Source organism: Protopterus annectens, chromosome 2.part1 (genome assembly GCF_019279795.1).
Source record: "Protopterus annectens isolate FY-2018-M chromosome 2.part1, PAN1.0, whole genome shotgun sequence".
In the NCBI taxonomy this organism is placed as follows: domain Eukaryota; kingdom Metazoa; phylum Chordata; order Ceratodontiformes; family Protopteridae; genus Protopterus; species Protopterus annectens.
Genome location: NC_056729.1, coordinates 953942908 through 953964210, shown reverse-complemented (window position 1 = coordinate 953964210; position 21303 = coordinate 953942908). Strand labels below are relative to the sequence as shown.

The 21303-nt window shown below is 42.5% G+C and overlaps 1 protein-coding gene across 1 annotated transcript in view; it reads left to right on the top strand.

Moving 5' to 3' along the window:
• CC2D2A (coiled-coil and C2 domain containing 2A) overlaps nt 1-21303 on the top strand; it is a 3655067-nt gene that overhangs the window by 2806101 nt on the left and 827663 nt on the right. The window contains exon 28 of the mRNA XM_044062582.1: nt 6940-7116. Within this exon, the coding sequence (XP_043918517.1) occupies nt 6940-7116 (177 nt within the window). The remainder of the gene's footprint in view (nt 1-6939; nt 7117-21303) is intronic.

Sequence of the window (21303 nt, the reverse complement as noted above, 5' to 3'; positions counted from 1 at the left end):
GAGATGATATTATTTTATACTTGGTAAAACCAGAAAGGGACATTTCAGTGTTGTGGGATATTTTGAGGCAGTTTCAAATCTTTTCAGGATATAAAATTAATGAAGCTAAAACAAAGGCAATAGCTGTAAATTATGTACCCACACACAAAATGGTTCAGCAATATCCCTATTTATGGGGACATAATAAAATGAAGTACTTAGAAGTATGGATTAAAAAGGATTCTGTGCTAGTAGCTAATAATATGTGGAAAGAGACTAAACAAAAGATAATACAAAAACTGAGACATTGGAAGCTCTGTTATATGAATATGGATAGCAAGAGTTAAAATGTTTTTAGTCCTTTTAGTTTTATATATAGGTCAGGCATATCCTTATCAATCAGAGAAGAAGTTGTGGATAGCAATTAATAAAGAGCTGAAGGATTTCATCTGGGAGGGGAAGATGGCAGACTCAAGAGGGATAAGCTGATTCTTCGAAAAGAGCAAGGCAGTTTTGGATTACCTGATTTGAAGGGGTATTTCAGAACTACATAGTTAAGGCTCCTGTACATAGCACTAGTAGAAACCTATAATTCAAAGAGGAAAGGGATGATGATGAAATGGTGGAAGCTCAAGAAACGAGATCCTGGAATTTTGGATGCATATTTTTATGGAGAATAACAATAAATGTACAGAATATTATATTCATAAAGTAGCAGAAAGTATTCTAAGAACTAAGCCATCACAGGAATGGAGACAGGAGATTTTGCCGATCTGGATAACTGCAATTAGGAATACAGACCATAGGTAAGAGGACCTGGAATTTATTGGAGAAAACTGGCAAGGTACTGGGAGTAAATAATTAGAGAGGGAAAGGTAATAGAATGGGAAGAGGCCAAGAATGTATTTTGATTGCAGGCTAGAGATTGCCTTCCCTATCAAGGATTGATATCAGAGTATAGGTAAAGAGAAAGAAATATAGTGATCCTAAGTGAAAGAGCAGCATTGGTAGAGTTTTTAGTAGAATCTAAAACAGAAGCTGCCGTTAAAAAGGGAATAATTAGTAGAGTATATAAAATATTGCATGATAACTATGAGTCAATCGGTAAGAGAGATTGGGTATAAAATATTGCATAACTATAAGAATCAGAGAAGGTTAGAAAGGATTGGGAAAAGAAATTGGATAAGCAATTCACAGAGTGTGTGCGTGTGTGTGTGTGTGTGTGTGTGTGTGTGTGTGTGTGTGTGTATACAGATGTATATAGATACATTTCTCTCTTGGTTTTGAATCTGAGGAAGATGACACTTTGTCTAATGATTCTCCCTTAGAAGAATTTTCTTTTTGTGACATGTTCTTACAAAAGGTGCAGTGATTTCAGTGGGAAGGCAAGCAGATGTAAGATGTACAGAAGAGGTATTATGAACTCTTATACATTGTAGTTCCTAAACCTTCAGTAATATTCCCAGTATTGTAGACTCTTCGGGCACTTTTACTACAGCTTCCCTAAATCCAGAATCACAGACTCCTGCTTCCCCTAACACAAACTGATAGATATTACAAGGTTTCTGATTCCAGTAAATTTATCCCTCATCTGACCCTGCTGTAATTTCCCTGGAGTCTGACAAGTCTACCAACCCACCTTCAAATACTTTGCCGAATAACAAAGATAGCAGGGCAATGGATAGGTATGGAAAGAAGGTGTACACTTTTGCTACCATTTCTTTTCATGCCGTAAATGATCAGACCCATATGATTAGGTATTTTTCATCTGTTGGGACACATTAATAAACTTATGGCTGATAAGCAAACTCAGACAATAGGAATTTTACTATTTAATAATAATAATGATCCTGTTTGCTGACCAGATGGGCCCACTGGAAACACACTCCTTTTTCAAGGGTGACCCAGGTGCAGTGTGTGGTTGTGTGTGTGCTTAAGTGACATACTGAAGGTCACACAGGAAGCCAATGAGCATTGATGGAATTAAACCCTGTTCTACAGGAAATATAACTCATAACGTTAACCTCTTCACCAATTGCCAGTGCTTAATTTCCCTTCTAAGTTCAATTCTGCTACTCAAGTTGCTAGGCATTCCATTAAATGTTGCTATGATGCAAATTATGCATCTTCCAGAGTACCTGCCATTGGCTCTGACTTGAGAAGATATTAATGGTTGAGGTTACAGTCCCTTCCAGAGGACGTTAAGTTTAGACTGCTAGATGTACCCTGGATAGAGATAGAGAATCTCTTTTCTCATGCTGCAGCTGAGATTTAAAAAAAATACAGGAGAGAGGTAATGTTATACAAGATTTTAAATAGATCATCCCTTCTGTTCCCAAATTCCAGAGGATTTATCCCTCTAAGGCTGGCCCTTTTTTCATAAGGGCCACAAGTCTCAACAAAATAGCAAAAATTTGCTAAAAAGAAATTTCAAGACCAACAAAAGCAAAACTTCAAAGGGGATAAGTCTTTCTAGACAAGAAAGCTAATTTGTCACTATCAACTGCTTTCTTCCATTCCATCCCACCTCATACTCCACTCTGTTTATCAAACAGGCTTTCTTTTTCCCTTTACTGTTTAGAAACTGATTACTTCACATGGTTGGGTCATCACAGAAAAGGGTTACAGAATTTCCTGACTCCTTCCTCCAGTAAATTCAGGTATTCCTCAGGTTCCTTCAAACCAACAGCCCCTGAATTTGTCTCTCTTGCAAGGGTTATTTCAACAGAGAACATAAAGATTGTTCCTCCCCTCAGAAAAAAGGGTTCAGATCAAGAGTTCTATTTCTCATTCTGGATTTGGTAGTTCTCAATACATTCTTAATGGTCCCAAAATTCGAAATACATCTTTACAAACTCTTTTGTTAGTAGTTCATCCCAGGATCATATTAGTTACCCTGGATATAAAGTTTGTATATCTGTACATTGCAAATCTTAAAAATCTTAGGAAATTATTGAGGTTCTGTACCTTAAAATTTAATTTTCAGTGTCCTGCTTTGCATATTGGTCTTTCCACTGCCCTAAGGGTATTCACAAAATGCAGATCTCCTGTCATAACTGTTTGCAGGCTTCAAAGGATGTATATTTACCTCTACCTCGATGATGTTCTTCTCCAGTCTTCAAGAGACAAGCTTCTTGCAGGCATCACTTCATCATAGACCTTTTTCATCACCTTGGTTTCACCATAAACTTCAAAAGATCCATCCTACTTCCGTCTCAGAAACTGATTTTTTCCAGGCTGCAGACTAAATAGTGTTTCAGTGGCAGCTTTTCTCCCTCAAGATAAGATGCAATTCCTCATTTTATACTTTTATGCTGTTCTTCCCCTCAACTTGACCTCAGCAAGAGAGATTTTGAGATCTCTTGTATACAGGCTTCTACTGTTCTACTGATAACTTCATGCTCCACATGAGAAAGATTCACTGGTACCTCAAGTTTATTTGGACACAACATTGCCATACTCTGTACTTTCCAATTCCTTTCTTGCCTATCACCAAGAAGGAATTTCTTTAGTGGGTCAACCATATATCACTCAATTCAGGAGTGCCTTTTCTACTCCCCTCTCCTTGCCAGGAATTTTTAACAGATGCTTCAGATCTGGCATGGAGAACATGTTCTATGAATATAAATGTCAAAGAAATGAAAGCCCTGATCCTAGCTCTTAAAACCTTACATCACCTTTGGACTCCGAGTAGACAGTACCACTATGATGTGTTACATAAACAAGTGTGGGGGGGGATCCTTTCACCTCTGCAGACTTGCCATGTCTGCCTGGGAAATAGGCATTCAGCACAGCCAGTCTCTGCAGGCAATATAAAATCTCACAGAGTGGAATATTGTGACAGACTACTTGAGGAGTTCCAAGGCAGATTATCATGAATGGACGTTGTTCAGAAAAGTTTTCCTGCAAATTGTCCATCAGTGATGTTCTCCTCAAGTAAGATGTCTTTGACTGCACTGTGAAAAGACAGCCCATACTGTTCTGATCGGGGATACCATGCTAAGAGGCTTGGAAATGGTTTGCTATCATGTTATTGAAGTGGAATCAGTCAAATCAACTTTGAGCGGTGTCTGAAATTCGAATGTTGGAAATGTCGAACTCCAATATTGCCGAAGTATAAATCCCGCCCCTATCTCGACCGCTGTCAATGCTTGTTCCTAGGTTGAATATGTAATGTATTTCAGCTGTATCAGAATTCAGCAATGTGACTTTCCCAGACATGGGTTGATGATACGATCATTCGACTGAGTTTGCTTCAATAAAATGAGAACAAACTTTGGAAAACAGGTATCACGTCTTTCTCATCGAAGGGGGAACTCCTCTGTACCTTCTTTACCCTTCCTTAATTCCAAATATTCTGTTCAGAATCCATAAGAACAAACCAAAAATTTTGCTGGCAATCCCCACCCCCAACCCTTTTTGGCCCAGATATCATGGGTCTATGTTAAATGTTCGAACATCCAAAATGTCGAACATCACATGGTTGAGACCAAATGTTCGACATTTGGATGTTCGAATATAAAAAAAAAAAAGAAAACAGAAAAAAACACTTTAACAGTGTAGGCAGGGGGGCAAGCCCCCCTGCACCCCCCCCCCCACTTAAATATATACCAACTCCAAGACCGCACTTCAGTGCAGAAAAGGGAAATTCTCCCTAGCTGCACCGTACAGTGCCATTGAAAGTCTATCTTCGAGCACTCAAAATTTTGAAAGTTTGGTCTCGACCATGTAATGTTCGAAATTTTGAGTGTTGGAAGATTTGACAGGTACCCGATATCATTTGTTCTCCCTTATCTTCCATGTGGCCCAGGGCAAACACCACATTTTATCTTACAAGATGGAGTTATGCAGACCACACGGGGGTCTTTCTCATTTACCTAAACCTATAAACGTTAAATCTACCACTTTAATGAAATGTTGATTCCATTGTAAGCACCTTTCCTCTGAGGATGTGCTACAGGTATTACTGGAGACTAGTAAACCTGCTACAAGAAAATTGTATGTTTCCAAATGGGAGAGATGTTCCATGTGATGCCAAAAGAAAAAAAAAACATGACCGTTATCAAATTGGTATCCTTATAATTTTTTCTTAGTTGTGTGAGCTGCTGAACTAGGGCTGCCATATTCTTTTATAAAAGCACAATTTCTGCTTGCCTACCTTTAGATCCACTAGTTTCTGTACAATTTGACATCAAACTGTTCTTGAAAGGTGCCTTTATATCAGGCCACTTAACAGATCTGTTCATCCTTGTGACCTTAATTATGTTCTAGAAAAAATAACATTCTCTCTTTTTGAGCCTGCTTCTTCTTCCTCTCTTAAATGATGTACTTGGAAAACAGTATTACTAGTAGCACTTACCTCAGCAAAAAGGGTTTCAGAACTGGAAATCCTCATGACGACTTCTTTTCTCATTTTTTGTAAGGATAGGGTAACTCTCAGAACAATATGCTTCCTTTCTGCCTAAGGTAGTTGATGAGCTCTCTTTAAATCAGTCCAACAACCTTCCCACTTTTTTCCCCTCTCCTCAGAACAAAGATTAAAAAATGTTTGCACTCTTTTAGATGTTCACAGACAGCTCAGATTTTACCTTAACAAAATTAAACCTATCAGGCAGTCTGATCTACTTTTTTACTTTCTTTCAAGACAAGACGTTGGGTTATCCACTCTCCAAATGGATGATATCCTGATGGATTCCTTCAGCCATTTTGTTTTGTGACCACTTCAATAGGAAAGTTTCCCATGTCACATAAAATCCCATTCTATTGGAGCTGTTTCTTCAAATGGAGTCTTTTTAAAAGGTCTAGACACTAGATCCATTTTAGAAGACCCCACTTGGACATCCATCCAAACTTTTACTAAGGATTATAAACTTGATGCATTCTCTAGGTTTACAGATGGTTTTGCTAGATCTAGTCTTCAGAGAATCCTGGACACCAGCTCAGCTAGTCAGTCCTCCTCCCCATCTAGAAAGCTTTGGGAATTGTCCCGTATATTAATAATATTGCAGCAGTGATGGAGGAAGGACAGAGAATGGTTATGTACGAACTTACCATAACAACAGACGTCAAACTTATTGCATGATTAGCACCCACCCTCCTTTACCCCTTCTCTTTTCTTATTTCTGGCCAAGATGGGCAGTCTATTCCTCTCCCCTCTTCCAGCTGTCATGTATATGTGTATGGTATATATAAATATTTGTGTGTGTTTTTATTCTCCTTTGCCTCTCCTAACTCTGTTGCTTGTGGAGTGGGGCAAGAAAGTCCTGAGGTTTTCCGTGACTGTACAATCCCTACATATGGCTTAGTTGTCACACACTTTGAGCATATGACTTATGGCATGAGAGGAAGATGCCCAAGCTTTGATGTGGTGGCTCAACATATGTAAGACTTGTCAGGATACTTCCTATATGCTAGTAATAATGCAACAATGATCAATCAGACGTCTGCTGTTATGGTAAGTACTTGCACAACTGTAGTTTCCTAAACATGGTAGGGGGTAATGATGCTGACTTTATACAGGAAGCACACCAGCCTATGGCACAGAGGTTTCAGAGCCAGCCTTGTAAGTTTGGCTTCTATTTTGTAAGAGTCTAGTCTTAAGTATAAATATAAAAATGCAATCTACTTCTTGTTAAAGTTTGATGATGAGGATTTTATTTTGCAAAAACACTTTGTTTTCATTTCTTGCCTGTTTTCTGAATTATTTTTAATACTGTATTTATTGTATGAAAAATGGTTGTAGGTTCAATGGCAGTGTAAAGTAAATGGTTACTTGTGTTTTACTAAGGGATGTTTTAAACAGAGACAACTGATTTTATTATTTTAAGTACACTGCCTTCTTTTTTAAGTATATTGCCATCTTTACTGTTTTGCATATCTTTATTTTTATTCAGCCTGACTAGTATAATTTTAATATTCATAACAAAACTGTTGTCATTTGATTATTGGATTTTGTCACAGATTGATGGCACCTTTAGAATTAACACACCTGCAGTGCTTCTGGGATATAGTAAAGAGCGGAACCTTGGGAGTGAAAGAGGATTTGATGTTGTCCGCAGTCTAAGTGAAGGATCTTATTTAACTCTGTTTATTACAGTCGAGCCGCAGCTCACACCAGGGGAATCAGTTAGAGAAAAGGTAATTCTTTGAGTTTATTCATATTTATGAAGAAAATAAACATTCCATTTTTATTGTTAAGTGTTTTCATCTGGTAAACAGTAAAAGAAATTGTCTCTACTGCCTTAGGTGGAATGCCTCTGAAATGTTTTGTTTCCTTGCTAGTACTGATATGAGCAATGCAAACACCTAATAAGTACACCTCTTCTCAGTGCCAGAGATATGAATTGAAATGGGACTCCTTTGTGAAGATTCTGGTATGTGGCTAGCCATTCTTAAGTTGCATGACATTAACACCATGCTGGCATTCATGATTTTTCTGCCCTCATAGTTAAACTGTGCCAAACATAGCTAAATCCACCATTACCTACATTTAGGCACTGATTATTTGTACAGTAGTCTATAAATGCATTGATTATCATAGAGCAATGTGGTAATTGACTCATTGGTTCTACTCTGCTAGCCATTCTATAAATGTCATTAGTAATGGCTTTCATAAGTGTTTAAATCTTTTTGAGCAAACCTAACAAACATCTGATTGATAATACTGCTTAAGCCCAATAGAAAACAAGAATGGACAGCACAGATCCCTTATGAAGTAAATTCATGCTACTAAAAAGATTTTTACCAGGTTCATAATTCTGTCAGTAAACTAATAGATCAAACTTGTGTAAGATTTGAACTACTGTATTTATTTTGGTAGCTATCTAACCATGGCAATTCAGAGTTCAAAATGTAGCCAGCAGAGTTGTTGAGCAGTGTGTAAGTAAAACGTTTTTTCATGTGTATATTACTTTTTCACTGATATAATGTATGGTGCAGTATATCACAGCTCCATTCAAAAAAATATGATTCAGGTGTTTTAGAATAGCATTGAGACATCAAAATGCGTGGTGTTCATCATTAGATCACTGTTGGAATGGCATATAACTATATATGACATATCCTGCCAAGGACTGGGCATCTGGCTAAAGATGTAAAACGTTTAGCTGCCTTGCATGTGCACCATATGTCCGAGGAAGATTGAGGACATGGTGGGTTAAAATCAGATGTACAGGTGCCAAAATTCTGAACATTCCTGCTGTTGAAGATATCATGCAGACTGTTCATAGGTTCATAGGTTAGTACTAAGCTAACTGCCCTTGCAAGCCATTTTAAGCCTAGACAGTTATCCCTTGTGAGACTCAAACCCTGCATCTTGTGTATGTAATGCAAACACCTTAACCATTAGGCCACCCTCCCAACCCCTTCAGTAGTTTGGCAGTCAGCTTGTTCAGTCTTTTGGGCAGATAAGTAGCCGTTGGGGGGGGGGAGGGGGGGCTTTCCTTCCATTTTTGTGAGAAAGTTGTAATCTGTTATTGCTTAGGTCTGCGAAAAAAGGAAGATGTCTGCATGGAAGGCAAATTCCTTGTATAGATTCCCACTAAGCTTGTTTAGTTTAGATGAGTCGCAGAACTGCCACTTGTGTAGTATCTGTTAATCCTTTATATGCTGAAAAGTATCAGAAGTCATCTCAGCTCCCTTAACATTTTTCTAGAAAACCAACAGGTTAAGACCCTTTTAAAAATGAATATGGATTCCATTGCCAGTACAGGAGACATCTCTCTTCCAGATTTTAAGAAAAAGAAGATGAGAGCAGTTCTTGAAGCAAATTATGATTCACCACTTTTTCCCTCCGATCAATGGACAACTCTGCTGCGGCCTGATCAAAGTCCTAGGACTGTCTGTCTCTCTCTTCCAACATCTTTGGTGCTGCTGTTAGAGATGCCACTAAGGTCACTAGTTTGGCAAGTCTCCTAGGGTCAGATATATGCTTACCAGGTACCAAAGTCCCACAAGTTCCTATTTCTCAACCCTTTGACTTTCTTAGCCAAGAATTCTAGTTCTAAACACCTTACTACTAGTAGTTATGTGCCTTCTCACAAGAATGGAAGAGCTTTTGACAGGTATTCTCTAGCCTAGCATTTCCAGACAGTCAGGTGTCAGGCTGACTTAGCAGAATGTCTGCTGGCAACTTTTGCCGACTTATCCTTTTTGGATATTAATTGCTCTCTACTCAGCATGATTTTTTTCTGTAATACTTAAGCATTCTTTAAAGTGTTCATATGATACTACTGATGTAGTCTCCTGAGCAGCCACAACTGGGCCAGTTATGCATGGCTTAGTTCCCAAAGTCTACCAGAGATACCAACATACATATTCGTAATGTTCCCTTGGACAAGGAAATACTGTTTTGTACCTCATCAGCTTACGGTATGAAAAAGGTGTTTGCCTTACAAACACAAGGTGCAGGGTTTGAGTCTCACAAGGGATAATTGGCTAGGCTTAAAATGTCTCGCAAGGGCAGTTAGCCTAGTACTAATCTATCCACCCCCCAACATAACCCAAATGACACATAGCCCACAAACTCAGTGTGCCACTCAACCACAGCCCATAAGGCATACCAACGTACCCAACACTGTAGTCATAGGTGACTCTATAGTCAGGCACACTGATGTTCTACTCACTAGACTAAACAAGGAGAAAGTTACTGTCAGCTGCCTGTCAGGTGCCAGGATCCACCACATAATGCATGCACTCAGGTCACTCCACAATAAGTACAAATATGACACTGTCATTGTCCATGTTGGTGTGAATGACCTGAGACGTACCTCCCTGGACTACATGGAAAGAGACATGGAGGAGCTCTCCAATCTTGTATCCCAGGCAGGTATGACCCTAACCCTGAGTAGCATCCTGCCATCACCCAGAATGATACCACAGTACAAGGACAAAATAATTGACTTCAACAATTGGCTAAGCTTCTGGTGTCATTCTAAGGGGATCCAGTATTTGTCTGCCTGGGACGACATGATCGACAGACCACGATGCTTTGCCAGAGATGGCCTGCACCTGTCGCCCTTAGGATTCCGGATACTGGCTAAGGCACTTACCACTCCTATAGTGCCTTTTTTAGGTAAGGTTCAAATGACAAATTCACCGCCATAACAGGTACAAGCAAGCAAAATCTGAGGGTAATGCTACTCAATGCTAGAAGTCTAAACCGCAAAATGCACTCACTCGAGGCACTCCTTAAAATGGAGAACATTGACATCTGTGCAGTGACAGAGACCTGGTTCAAAGCTCCAGAGAGCACCCCTGCATTACCAGGCTACAATTCATACCACACCTTTTGGCCACCTAACCCAGAACGAAGCACTAAAGGCGGAGGCGTGTCCATATTCATTAAGGATATCCACACCTCCAGGCTAGTTGCACAGCATAATGCATCCGAGATTATCCAAGTGCAACTAACTCTGGGCAAGACCGCAATCCAAATTGTAGCTTACTACATACCCCCCACCATGTCCCAGGATTCACACTCCTCATTTCTTGATACACTGGAAAGTATTAGGGTACAACCCAACACCCTAATAATGGGCGATTTCAACTACCCCACCATTAACTGGGAAAACTACTCGTGTACCAACTCTTTTGCTCAATGTTTTTCTAGAATTCATAAATTCCAACGCCTTGGATCAACCTATTCACACCCCCACCAGGGGCAGCAATATCCTAGACCTGGTCATTACCAACATGGGAAACTGGTGTTCCACAACAGAGGTCAATTCCTCGTTGGTCAGATCCAACCACAAGCTAATCAGCCTAGACATCTACATCCCACCCCCATCCCCAATTAGGGAAACCATTGTAAAAAACTTCTCCAAAGCCAACTTCACACTTCTTAAGACAGAAGTGGCAAACTTCATGACACCCATGCAGATGGACAATAGAGGTATGACTGCCGAATCCTACACAAATGCACTTTATAAGCACTTATACAAGTGCATGGATCATGCTATTCGTAATAGAACCAAGATTTTATCCTCCAAAAAAAGGAAGCCAATCTGGTGGTCCTCTGCCATAAACAAACTCTACAACAGAAGAAAGAAACTGTTGCAAAAAAGAGTAAAATACCATGACTAGAGGAACTCCCTGGTCAACCTCAGTAAGAAGCTGAGATCCCTCATAAAATCCTCCAAAGCTAGTTACGAAAACAAAATTGCCACTGACTCTAAAGACAACCACAAAACATTCTATAGCTATGTCAAGAATCTAAATGGGAACACTCAGATCTGCTCTGAGGTACAGCACAATGGCACTAAATATACAGAACCAACTGATATTGCCAACATCCTAGCAGATAGGTTCAGTGCTAACTTTACCCCCCCCTCTCACCCCCTAGAGGGCCCATCTCTATATGCAAAGTTCCTATAATCACGGCTGCACAGGTAAAAAACACACTCCCCAAAGCCAAGAACACAGCATCCATGGGACCTGACAATATCCCAGGTTGCGTTCTACACAAACTACAGAATGAACTGGCACCCTACCTAAGTACCATGTTCAATCATAGCCTCACCTCAGGCTTTGTACCCACTGAATAGCGCACCACGACGTTTATCCCACTCCACAAAGGGGGAGCCATGACGGACCCCAGGAACTACCGCCCCATTAGCCTGACGAGCCTGGTCTGCAAGGCCATGGAACGTATCATCGTGGAACTCATAAACAAAGACATTGGTAATCTCCAAACTCTGGACCCTACCCAGTTTGGATTTGAAAAAGGCAAATCATGTCTCCTAAATCTGATTGACTTCTTTGAAGCAGTTACCAAAGCCATAGATGAGGGTAAAATGGTTCACACAGCTTATCTAGATCTCGCCAAGGCTTTCGACACCATCCCTCACTCTGGAATTATAGATAAGCTCACTAAACTAGGTATAAATCCCTATGACACAAGATGGGTTGCCAACTGGCGCACGGACAGAACCCACACTGTGAAAGTAGCGGATTCCAAATCCGACATCAGACCAGTGACAAGTGGAGTACCACAGGGTTCAGTCCTGGGTCCTCTCCTGTTTGGTATCTACTTCTCCGAAGTGCAGGCCAACACAGAAGGTCTTTGGCTAACAAAGTTTGCAGATGACTGCAAACTAGGAGCCATAATCGAAACTCCTAATGATGTGGACAAACTACAAAAGGGCCTCACTGAGACAGATATCTGGTGTCAAAGCCATGGCCTGAAGCTCAATGCCAAAAAGTGTATTGTCATCCCCTTTGGTAAAAACTCTGTACCCATGAACTACCACATAGCTGGTAGTCTACTTAATGCTGAAATTGTGATGAGACCTTGGGACACAGGTGGACAGTAGCCTCTCCTTTGATAATCACATCGCCACAGTGGTCAGGAAATCCTTCTACGTGGCTCATCTCATCACAAAAGGATTCTCATCCAGAAAAAAAAGAGGTCATTGTTCCCCTTTACTCATCACTCATTAGACCCATTATAGAGTACAACGCCCCTTTTGGTATGCACCTCACAAGACATCTACAACAACTGGAAAGACCACAGAAATACCTCACAAAGAGGATTACTGGCCTCTAACAGATGCCCTATGCAAGCCGTCTCAAAAAACTCCAGCTTTACTCTGTCACATATTGCCTACTCAGGGGCGATCTCTGCCTAACATACAAAGCTATGTCAAACCCAGAGCTGTTGGACATGCTGCACTTAAAGAAATCCCAATCCCTCCGAGCTACATGCTCTAGGGACCTAAACCTTGTCACCACAATAAACAGAACATGCTGGAGGGATAGATTCTTGTCCCAGAGACTTCTCATACTCTGGAACAGACTACCTATCTATGTCAAACAGAGCTTCTCACTAGCACTCTTCAAGAAAAATCTTGATGATTGGATGGGAAATGGGAAATTCACCCCAGGGATCACTTCTGTGGCTCTGCTCGATGGGGCACAGGAAAATAATTTTCTTGGGTGGCGAAAGCCAGGGTACATTTTTTTGGCTAGGCTTGTATGGGCCCTAGGGCCAATAGCCTAGTACCTACCTATGAACCTATGAAGATTTGATGAGAAGGTTGACTCATCCAAGGTCTCAGACAAACTTTTCAGTCTCTCATTTCTGAGAATAGCAGGAATTACCATTTCAATCCTGAGCCCTTGTTAGGAAACTTTTAAATGGTCCCAACACAAATTTAGGAAATTAGGACAAGAAATGGCTGGGCAGTTCAAAGGAAAAAGGAGGTGCTGCCCAGGCCAAAGTACAGTCCAAGAAAAATGCATATGTTTTTCTTTCAAACCCCTCCCTACCTGGGCCACCCACTAAGTTGTGTAATCAGTCTTTCTCTCTACCCCCACCCCCCAATAGAACCAGATCACAACCAAGTTCTGGGAGCTGGAAATTCCTTCCCTCTAAACATGGGGGTTCCTCCACATCCAGAAAATCAAACCCATCTCTTACCTCCCATCATTTTCCATATGCTTTCTCAAGGCATTATAGAAACAGTTCTAGATTCTCAAAAAGAGGGGAACCTGGAGACCTATACTGGACTTGTCTTTCTAAAACCTTTACATAAAAGTTCCAAAATTCAAAATACTTATTCTTCGATCCCTTTTCATCTAATTGTGTCTTTATTTATTAGTGACTCTGGATCTAAAAGATGCATAGCATTGCAAACCCATTCAGAAAAACCTCAGCTGCTTTAAAGTGCTTTCTTTTTTTTTTTTAACTGTCAATGATTATGACTCATCACCCTGAATAGTGTGTGAGAAGAAGACCATAACTAAAGGACTAAGCCATGTCTGAGACTGAATAGTGTGTGAGAAGAAGCCCATAACTAAAGGACTGAGCCACGTCTGTGACATTTATTTTTTTTTCTTCCTCATACAATGTATTTTGTATTATGTGTATGTGTGTGTGTGTATATATATATATATATATATATATATATATATATATGTGTGTGTGTGTGTGTGTGTGTGTGTGTGTATATATATATATATATATATATATATATATATATATATATATACATATATATATATATATATATATGTGTGTGTGTGTGTGTGTGTGTGTGTGTTTATGTGTATGTATATATATATAGGGGAGGGGGGTGCTCAAACCCAACACTGGAGATGAGTAATGTTTTGATGTGTCATGAACAAGATTTCAATGCATGTAAAATTATTAAAAATGTGCAAGGTGATTTCACTATTTACAGTCTTAGCCACCTGGTGATTGATGGGGAGTGGTCCGAACTTTTTTCCACAGGTTTGAATTTTGTACCAACAAAAAGGGCCAACCTGGTTAAAACTATTGTACAGTTGAAATTGTTTGCAAGAAAATTGAATCTGGCCCTTCATTTTTAAGACCATGAAAACCTAGCAGTACCGAATTCCCGTTTTTCTATACCTAGTAACTTCATACCCCCTTCCCATCCATTGATCCACCTTTTTGAAACTCTTTGTGAAACTCTTTGTGAGAAAGAAATCAGGGAACTGAGGTTTAAAGGTATTACTGAAGCCTCTAATTTGGACAATAGGAAGAAAAAACTGCTCAGTGACATATTGGGTAAGAAGGATGTCTGTATTATGAAACCGGACAAGGGTGGTGGGTTGGTGGTGATGGATGTTTCCGAATACAATAGTAAAATGTTTGAATTGTTGTTTAGTCACACTTATACTGAAGTCTCATGTAATGAGATGAACATTGCTTACAGGAACATTGATCTCACCCTGTATGAATTACTATTGAATGGTCCGTTGGAACTAAGTGAACACGATTTTTTAGACACCAAGTAAACAAGGATCCCAACTATTTTTGGGATCCCGAAGATTCATAACTCAATCAGCAACCCACCCCTGCATCCAATAGTAGATGGCAAGGCCTCCAAGACATTTGCTCTAGCAAAATTTGTTGACTGTAAGGTGAAGGGAGTACTTGATGGAAGAGGCACTATTATCAGGGACTCCTAGGATTTTCTCACCAAAATAAAACCTGAGATGTATGATAATGGTCTCATTATGGTGACCATCAACATTAAGTTGTCTATCTCGCCTTCATTCTTGCTGGTTGGGGTTCGGAGCCAATCCTCGGCTCTGATTCGGCCATCTTCAAAAGCTCGAGAGCTGCCTACTGGCTCGAGGCCCCCCTATATCCCATGATGCCTGGCGCTAGATACCCAGATCTCATTTGCCGCTTCTGCTGCGAGGTTGCTTTTACTGGCTCAGGTCGTATTTTTCTATTTTATTGTTAGCTTTTAAAAAAATTGTCTGTATTATAGTGGTTATAGTTATAGTAGTTATAGTTATAGTAGTTATAGTTAGTTTTTTGTAATTTAGTGTCCCTTCCTCAGAAACTCGTTTTTGTTAGAGAGTTCCCCCCCCCCTCTCCTTGGTTTCTTCAAGGTAGCCATTTTTAGTTAGAGGCTAATCCTTGTTCTTTTATATTGTAGTTTTATTAGAAATTATTTATCAACAGCTTTACTTACTTTTTCTTCTATATAGTGTGTGTGTGCTGTTAGCGTGTGGTAACTTGTGTTGAGTGCGTGTGTTTTTTTTGCTAGTTACTTCCCTTTGATTGCTTTTTCTCTGTGATTAACTTTCCTTTGCACAGGAATAACTAAAGATACGAAAGTATCTGGATTCGAGAAGTGTGACTCATGTCACTGACAGATGGTCACACTTCTTGTGTGTACTGTTTGGGAGCCCTACACTTGCAGGACTCTTGTTCGGTGTGTCACGCCTTTAGTCCAAGAGTCCTGCAGGAGTGTAGGAATAAGCTAATCCTTAGGGGTTTGCTCAAACCTGAAGGGTCACTGGCTAAGGCCCAGCCAGTGAAACCCTCTAAGCCAACGAAGCCGTCGGCTCCCAGTTCGGAGCCGGCGTCTGCCGTGGCATCTGCTTCAACTTCGGTTCCGGCTGGAACCGAAGTACCTGTATCCCAGTCGGCCCCGACTCTAGTGTCTGAACCGTCAGGGAGCCGAAAATGCTCTAGATCTCCATCCCTAGAGTTGATACGCTCGGCTCCGGGGTTGCCTCTATTACAGTCGGAGCGAAGTCATCGATCCCACTCTTCTCGGTCTTCTAGATTATCTGACCACGATTTGGAGAGAGTGGTGAGCAGGCTTCTAAAATCGCAGGCCCTGGCAAAAATATTATCCAGCCCCCCTCATCAGGGTTCGGCTCCACCTGTCTCTGCAGTAGTTCCTCCTTCGACTCATTCTTTGAGTTTGGAACCGGAGCTCACTGGGGCTCAGATCGTGGAACCGTCGGTGCCGATACCTACCCTTTTGGTTCCGTCGTCGGCTCCGATCGCCTCCATGGTGCCTCCCTTGGAGGGATCTGGACACCGGGATACTCTTGTCGGCTCCGAGGGGGCGGGTGGCATCAGACCCTTGTCCGACCCCGTTCTCCCTCTCTGAGCTTCGGCGCAGGTGAGTTCCGCTCCTACATCTGCTTCGGAGCAGTCTCTCTCAGTGCCAGGAAGGATTCCAGTCTCTTTGGAGCTGGAGCCTTCTCCACTATCGGGAAGGGGTGCCTTTGAGGTCATGAGGAGTGTGCTGGCCTCTGAGTCAGCCCCACGATCAGCCACATCGGCTCCTCCCCCCATGGTGCCTGCGTCTGCCTCTGCCCCTCCTACAGACCTCAAGCGTGGGGAACAAGCGCTCCAGGGCACCCCATTGGGTGTATCTTCCTCTTCCGAGGCCTCCCTTGATCATTCAGAGGAGCCCCCTCGAAAGAGGAAATGCAAGAGGAAGCATGTTGACTCCCCTGAGTCTGTCACGTCAGATACCGACTTAGAGGATTCGGAACGGTCCCCGAGATCCCCCTCTGAGGCCGTCTCTTTCTCAGACATCCTTGAGATACTTAAGCAGAGGGGGAACTGGACTACCTTTAACCCTTCTGAGGATGAGTCGTTATTCCTGGATACGTTTGGTTCCCGACCCACCACCTCCTGGGTGTCTCCGCCTTTCGATCCACTGATGTCTATGGTGGCTCGGAAGGCGTAGTCAGCCCCAGACACAGTGGAACTAACCCCTGAAGACCCACAAAATTTATTACTGAACCACAGGACAAGCAATTTCTGACGAAGGGTGTTTCCGTTGATGCCATGGTGGTAGCAGCGGCCACAAAAAAGGAGTTGGCTGAAACTTCTTCGTCTGTCCATCCCCCTAATAAGGAATCTAGGATGATGGACAGATATGGGAAGCGGATGTTTTCCTCAGTGACCTTCTCCATGAGGTCGCTGAACTATTTGGGCCACTTTACCCACCTTCAAAGGGATCTCCTTAAAGAGCTAGAAGATACCCTTTAAGATCCATCAGCTGCGGGAGCCCAGGCTAAGGTTGCCTCCCAGCTGGCGACTTTTAATTCTGTAGTAAACTCCTCCATGCGGCTCATCTCTTATGCAGCCGATGGCACGAGTAGGGCCACAGGCACAGGCGTGGATTTGAGGAGGCATGCTTGGATTCGGTTATGCAACTTTGCGGAACACTTCAGGGCATCTTTCACCAACACCCCCTTTGATGGTTCTGCTCTGGTTGGACCACAGGTGAAGGATACCCTTACCAGGTGTGAACAGGAAGGCAAGACTCTCTGCTGTGGGAGTCCATTTCTCCACTCCTTCAAGACCGTATCCCAAGGATCAGAAGAGTGGGAAAATGTGGTTCCGGAAACCCCAGGGAGTCGTGCCTGACACACGTGGAGAGTTCCCCTCCAGGGGCAGAGGAGGGAACAATAGACGCCACCCTAGGGGCAGAGGGGGGGTCTGCAAAATCAGGGCCAAAGAGAATCCTTCTCTGACAAGCCCTTCCAGCATCCCTGAAGTGCTGCCCAGCTGTCCACCTTCGGAGGCAGTCGGGGGAAGATTATCGCTGTACCCAAAAGCCTGGCAAAGTATAACACAAGACAAATGGGTACGGTCTATCATATCTGAAGGCTACAAAATCCCCTTTTTGTGCACTCCACACATTCCCAACAAATCCCTTCCAGATGTTCCACCCAATCTAAGGGATCACGCAGTTCAAGAAATATCAAAACTGCTAAGAAAAAGAGCCATCCAGCCAGTCCCAACAGACCAGCAAGGATCCAGAATTTACTCAAGGTTCTTTTTGGTACCAAAAAAGGCAGGGGACTGGAGACCCATTCTGGATCTCAGCGGACTAAACAGGTCTGTTCAAAGAACGAAGTTCCGGATCGTCTCGCTACAGTCCATTTTACCCTTTCTGGGTCAGGGCAATTGGATGTGCTCCATGTGCTCTTCAGGACGCGTACTACCATATCAAAATGAACAGACGCTCCAGAAGATTCCTCTGCTTCCGGCTGGGAGCCAGTCATTATCAGTTCAGAGCTCTGCCCTTTGGTCTTGCCACAGCCCCCAGGGTGTTCACCAAATGTTTGGCAGTAGTTACCGCTCACCTGAGATGGCAAGGATTCCAGGTGTTTCCATATTTAGATGACTGGCTCCTTACTGCTACCACCAGACATCACCTGCTGCGAGCCAGAGACTACACCATCCAAACTTGCTCCAAACTAGGCATCACGATAAATTTCGAAAAGTCTGCATTGTCTCCTTGTCAATCTACCAACTTTATAGGTGCAAACTTAAATACAAAGGACATGTCAGCAAGACTTCCATTAGACAGAGTGCTAGACATTCGCGGACATGTGCAGGTCTTATTAGGATGCAAGAAAATTCAGGCCAGATTCGTCCTGAAAACCTTGGGTCTCATGGCAGCGGCTATCTTACTAGTTTCCCTTGCTCATCTTCATATGAGGATTCTTCAGTGGATGCTGTTCACCCAATGGTCTTTCAAACAACTTCCAATGTCACAAAAGATAATGATCAAACAGACATGCAAAAACCAACTTGCTTGGTGGATGGTTTCCCCATCAGTTCCCCAGGGCAGACCATTTGCTCTTCCTCCTCCAGTGGCTACGGTGACCATGGATGCCTCCCTGATTGGGTGGGGGGGGGGCATTTTCAGGGCAGAACAGTCCAAGGCACCTGGCAGCCTCACGAGTACCATCTGCATATCAATGTCTTGGAGATGAGAGCCGTGCTTTTGGCGTTGCAAGCTCTTCACAACTCTCTTCCCACCGGGACCATTGCAATTCAAACAGACAATATGTCGGTAGTGTGGTACATCAACAAGCAGGGCGGAACCAGGTCCTACCCCCTATATCGAGAAGCACTCAGACTCTGGCAGTGGGCGATCTCTTCCCAACAGTTTCTGATAGCAGCGCACATCCCTGGGAAGTCCAACGTTATAGCGGACAGGCTGAGCAGAGCAATTCTCATGCCTCACGAGTGGTCTCTCAATCAGACAGTGGCAGACCAGATCTTCCGCAAATGGGGTCAGCCTTGCTGTGACCTTTTCACCACCCCCTTCAACAGCAAGTGCAACAATTTCTTCTCTCTCCTCCCTCTTCCCGGACACTCCCCCAGAGATGCTCTAGTTCACAATTGGCCTCAGGGACTTCTTTATGCATTCCCTCTGTTTCCCTCGATTCCCAAACTAATTCCGAAAGCTACCGCATTGGGATGCAAGATGATCCTCATTGCCCCTTACTGGCCTCGACAAATTTGGTTCCCGTTCCTGCATCATCACATTCTGGAGCAGCCCTGGACTCTGGACCCAATTCCAGACCTCCTGATCCATCAATCGGGCAGGCTGCACCAATCCCTTCAATCTCTCCAGCTCACTGCTTGGTTGCTCCACTTCCAACCTTAGCCAGGCTTCCGAACATCTCCCACTCGGTCCGTGAAATCATCTTATCATCACATAAGTCTACCATTAGAAAGACTTATGCTAGTAAGTGGAAACATTTCTCTTTCTGGGTAGAGGCTAGGAATATAGATCCCTTTTCAGCCCCTGTGCACCATAGTTTGGATTTTTTAACAGAACTTTTTCATGCTGGATCTTCTACTGCCACGATTAGAGTTCAGTTAGCAGCAATTTCCAACTTTCATACAGGTCTATCAGATGCTAGTATTATGTCCCATAAGCTTTGTAAAGCTTTTCTCGAAGGGACTACTTTACTCAGGCCCCCAATGAGACATCCCCCGCCACCGTGGGATCTAAATTTGATCTTAGCTTCCCTGATACTGCCCCCCTTTGAACATGCAGCTTCCTGTTCTTTGAAGTTTCTCTCTTGGAAAAACCTTCTTCTGGTTGCAATTACTTCAGCCAGAAGAGTTTCTGAACTTCAGGCTCTTTGCGTTCACTCTCCTTACCTAGTTTTCCACAATGACAGAGTTTCTCTCAGGACTAATCCTTCCTTCCTTCCAAAGGTTTCTTCTGACAATAACTTGAATCAGTCTATTGATTTGCCTGCATTTTTTCCAAATTATTCCAACAAGGCGGAATACAAATTGCATCAGTTGGATGTTCATAGACAGTTACGTTTTTACTTGCATAGAACTAAACAAACCAGAAAATCAGACCAGCTGTTCCTGTCCTATGCTGAAGGTACACAAGGTCTACCTGTATCGAAAGTAACATTATCTAGGTGGTTGACATCTATTATTACATTTATATATCAGCTGAGGAATAAAGAGCCTCCTGCTAAACCAAAAGGTCACTCCACAAGAGCTTTATCTACTTCAGTGGCTTTTCAGGCAAGATTGCCAATGGAAACTATTTGTGCGGCAGCTACATGGGCCAATCCTCATACCTTTATTTCACATTATAAGCTTGACATGGCCTCCAGGAGCAGAGCTGATTTTGGTTCCACTGTTCTGAAGAGTCTGTTCCGATGAGCCACCCAGGATTGAGGTGCTAGGGACGCTGTCCCAACCAGCAAGAATGAAGGCGAGATAGACAACTTAACATTAAGAAGTTATGTACCTACCATAACATTCCATGTTAGTTGTCTTCTTCTCGCCTTCATTCTTGCGTCCCACCCTCCATCCCCCTGTCCTAGTAGACCAAGAAGAGTTCCTTATGTTTTTCTCACTGGCTGAGTCTTCTCTGGCTATTCCTTCTGACTAGTAGTCTCTCCAGTAGGATTTATGCACTCTAGGACAGGATTCCTGTATTATTATTATTATTATTATGTCTGCAGTTAGACTTACCAAACGAGAAAACGAGATCTGGGTATCTAGCGCCAGGCATCGTGGGACCTCGAGCCAGTAGGCAGCTCTCAAGCTTTTGAAGATGGCCGAGTCAGAGCCGAGGATCGGCTCCGAACCCCAACCAGCAAGAAAGAAGGCGAGAAGAAGACAACTAACATGGAACGTTATGGTAGGTACATAACTTCTTATTCTCAGTCATTCCACACCATGAGGGCTTGGAGTGGTTTTTATGAATATTTGTGTTTTAACTCCAGTCTAGTGCATAACACCATCTTGACTGTACATAC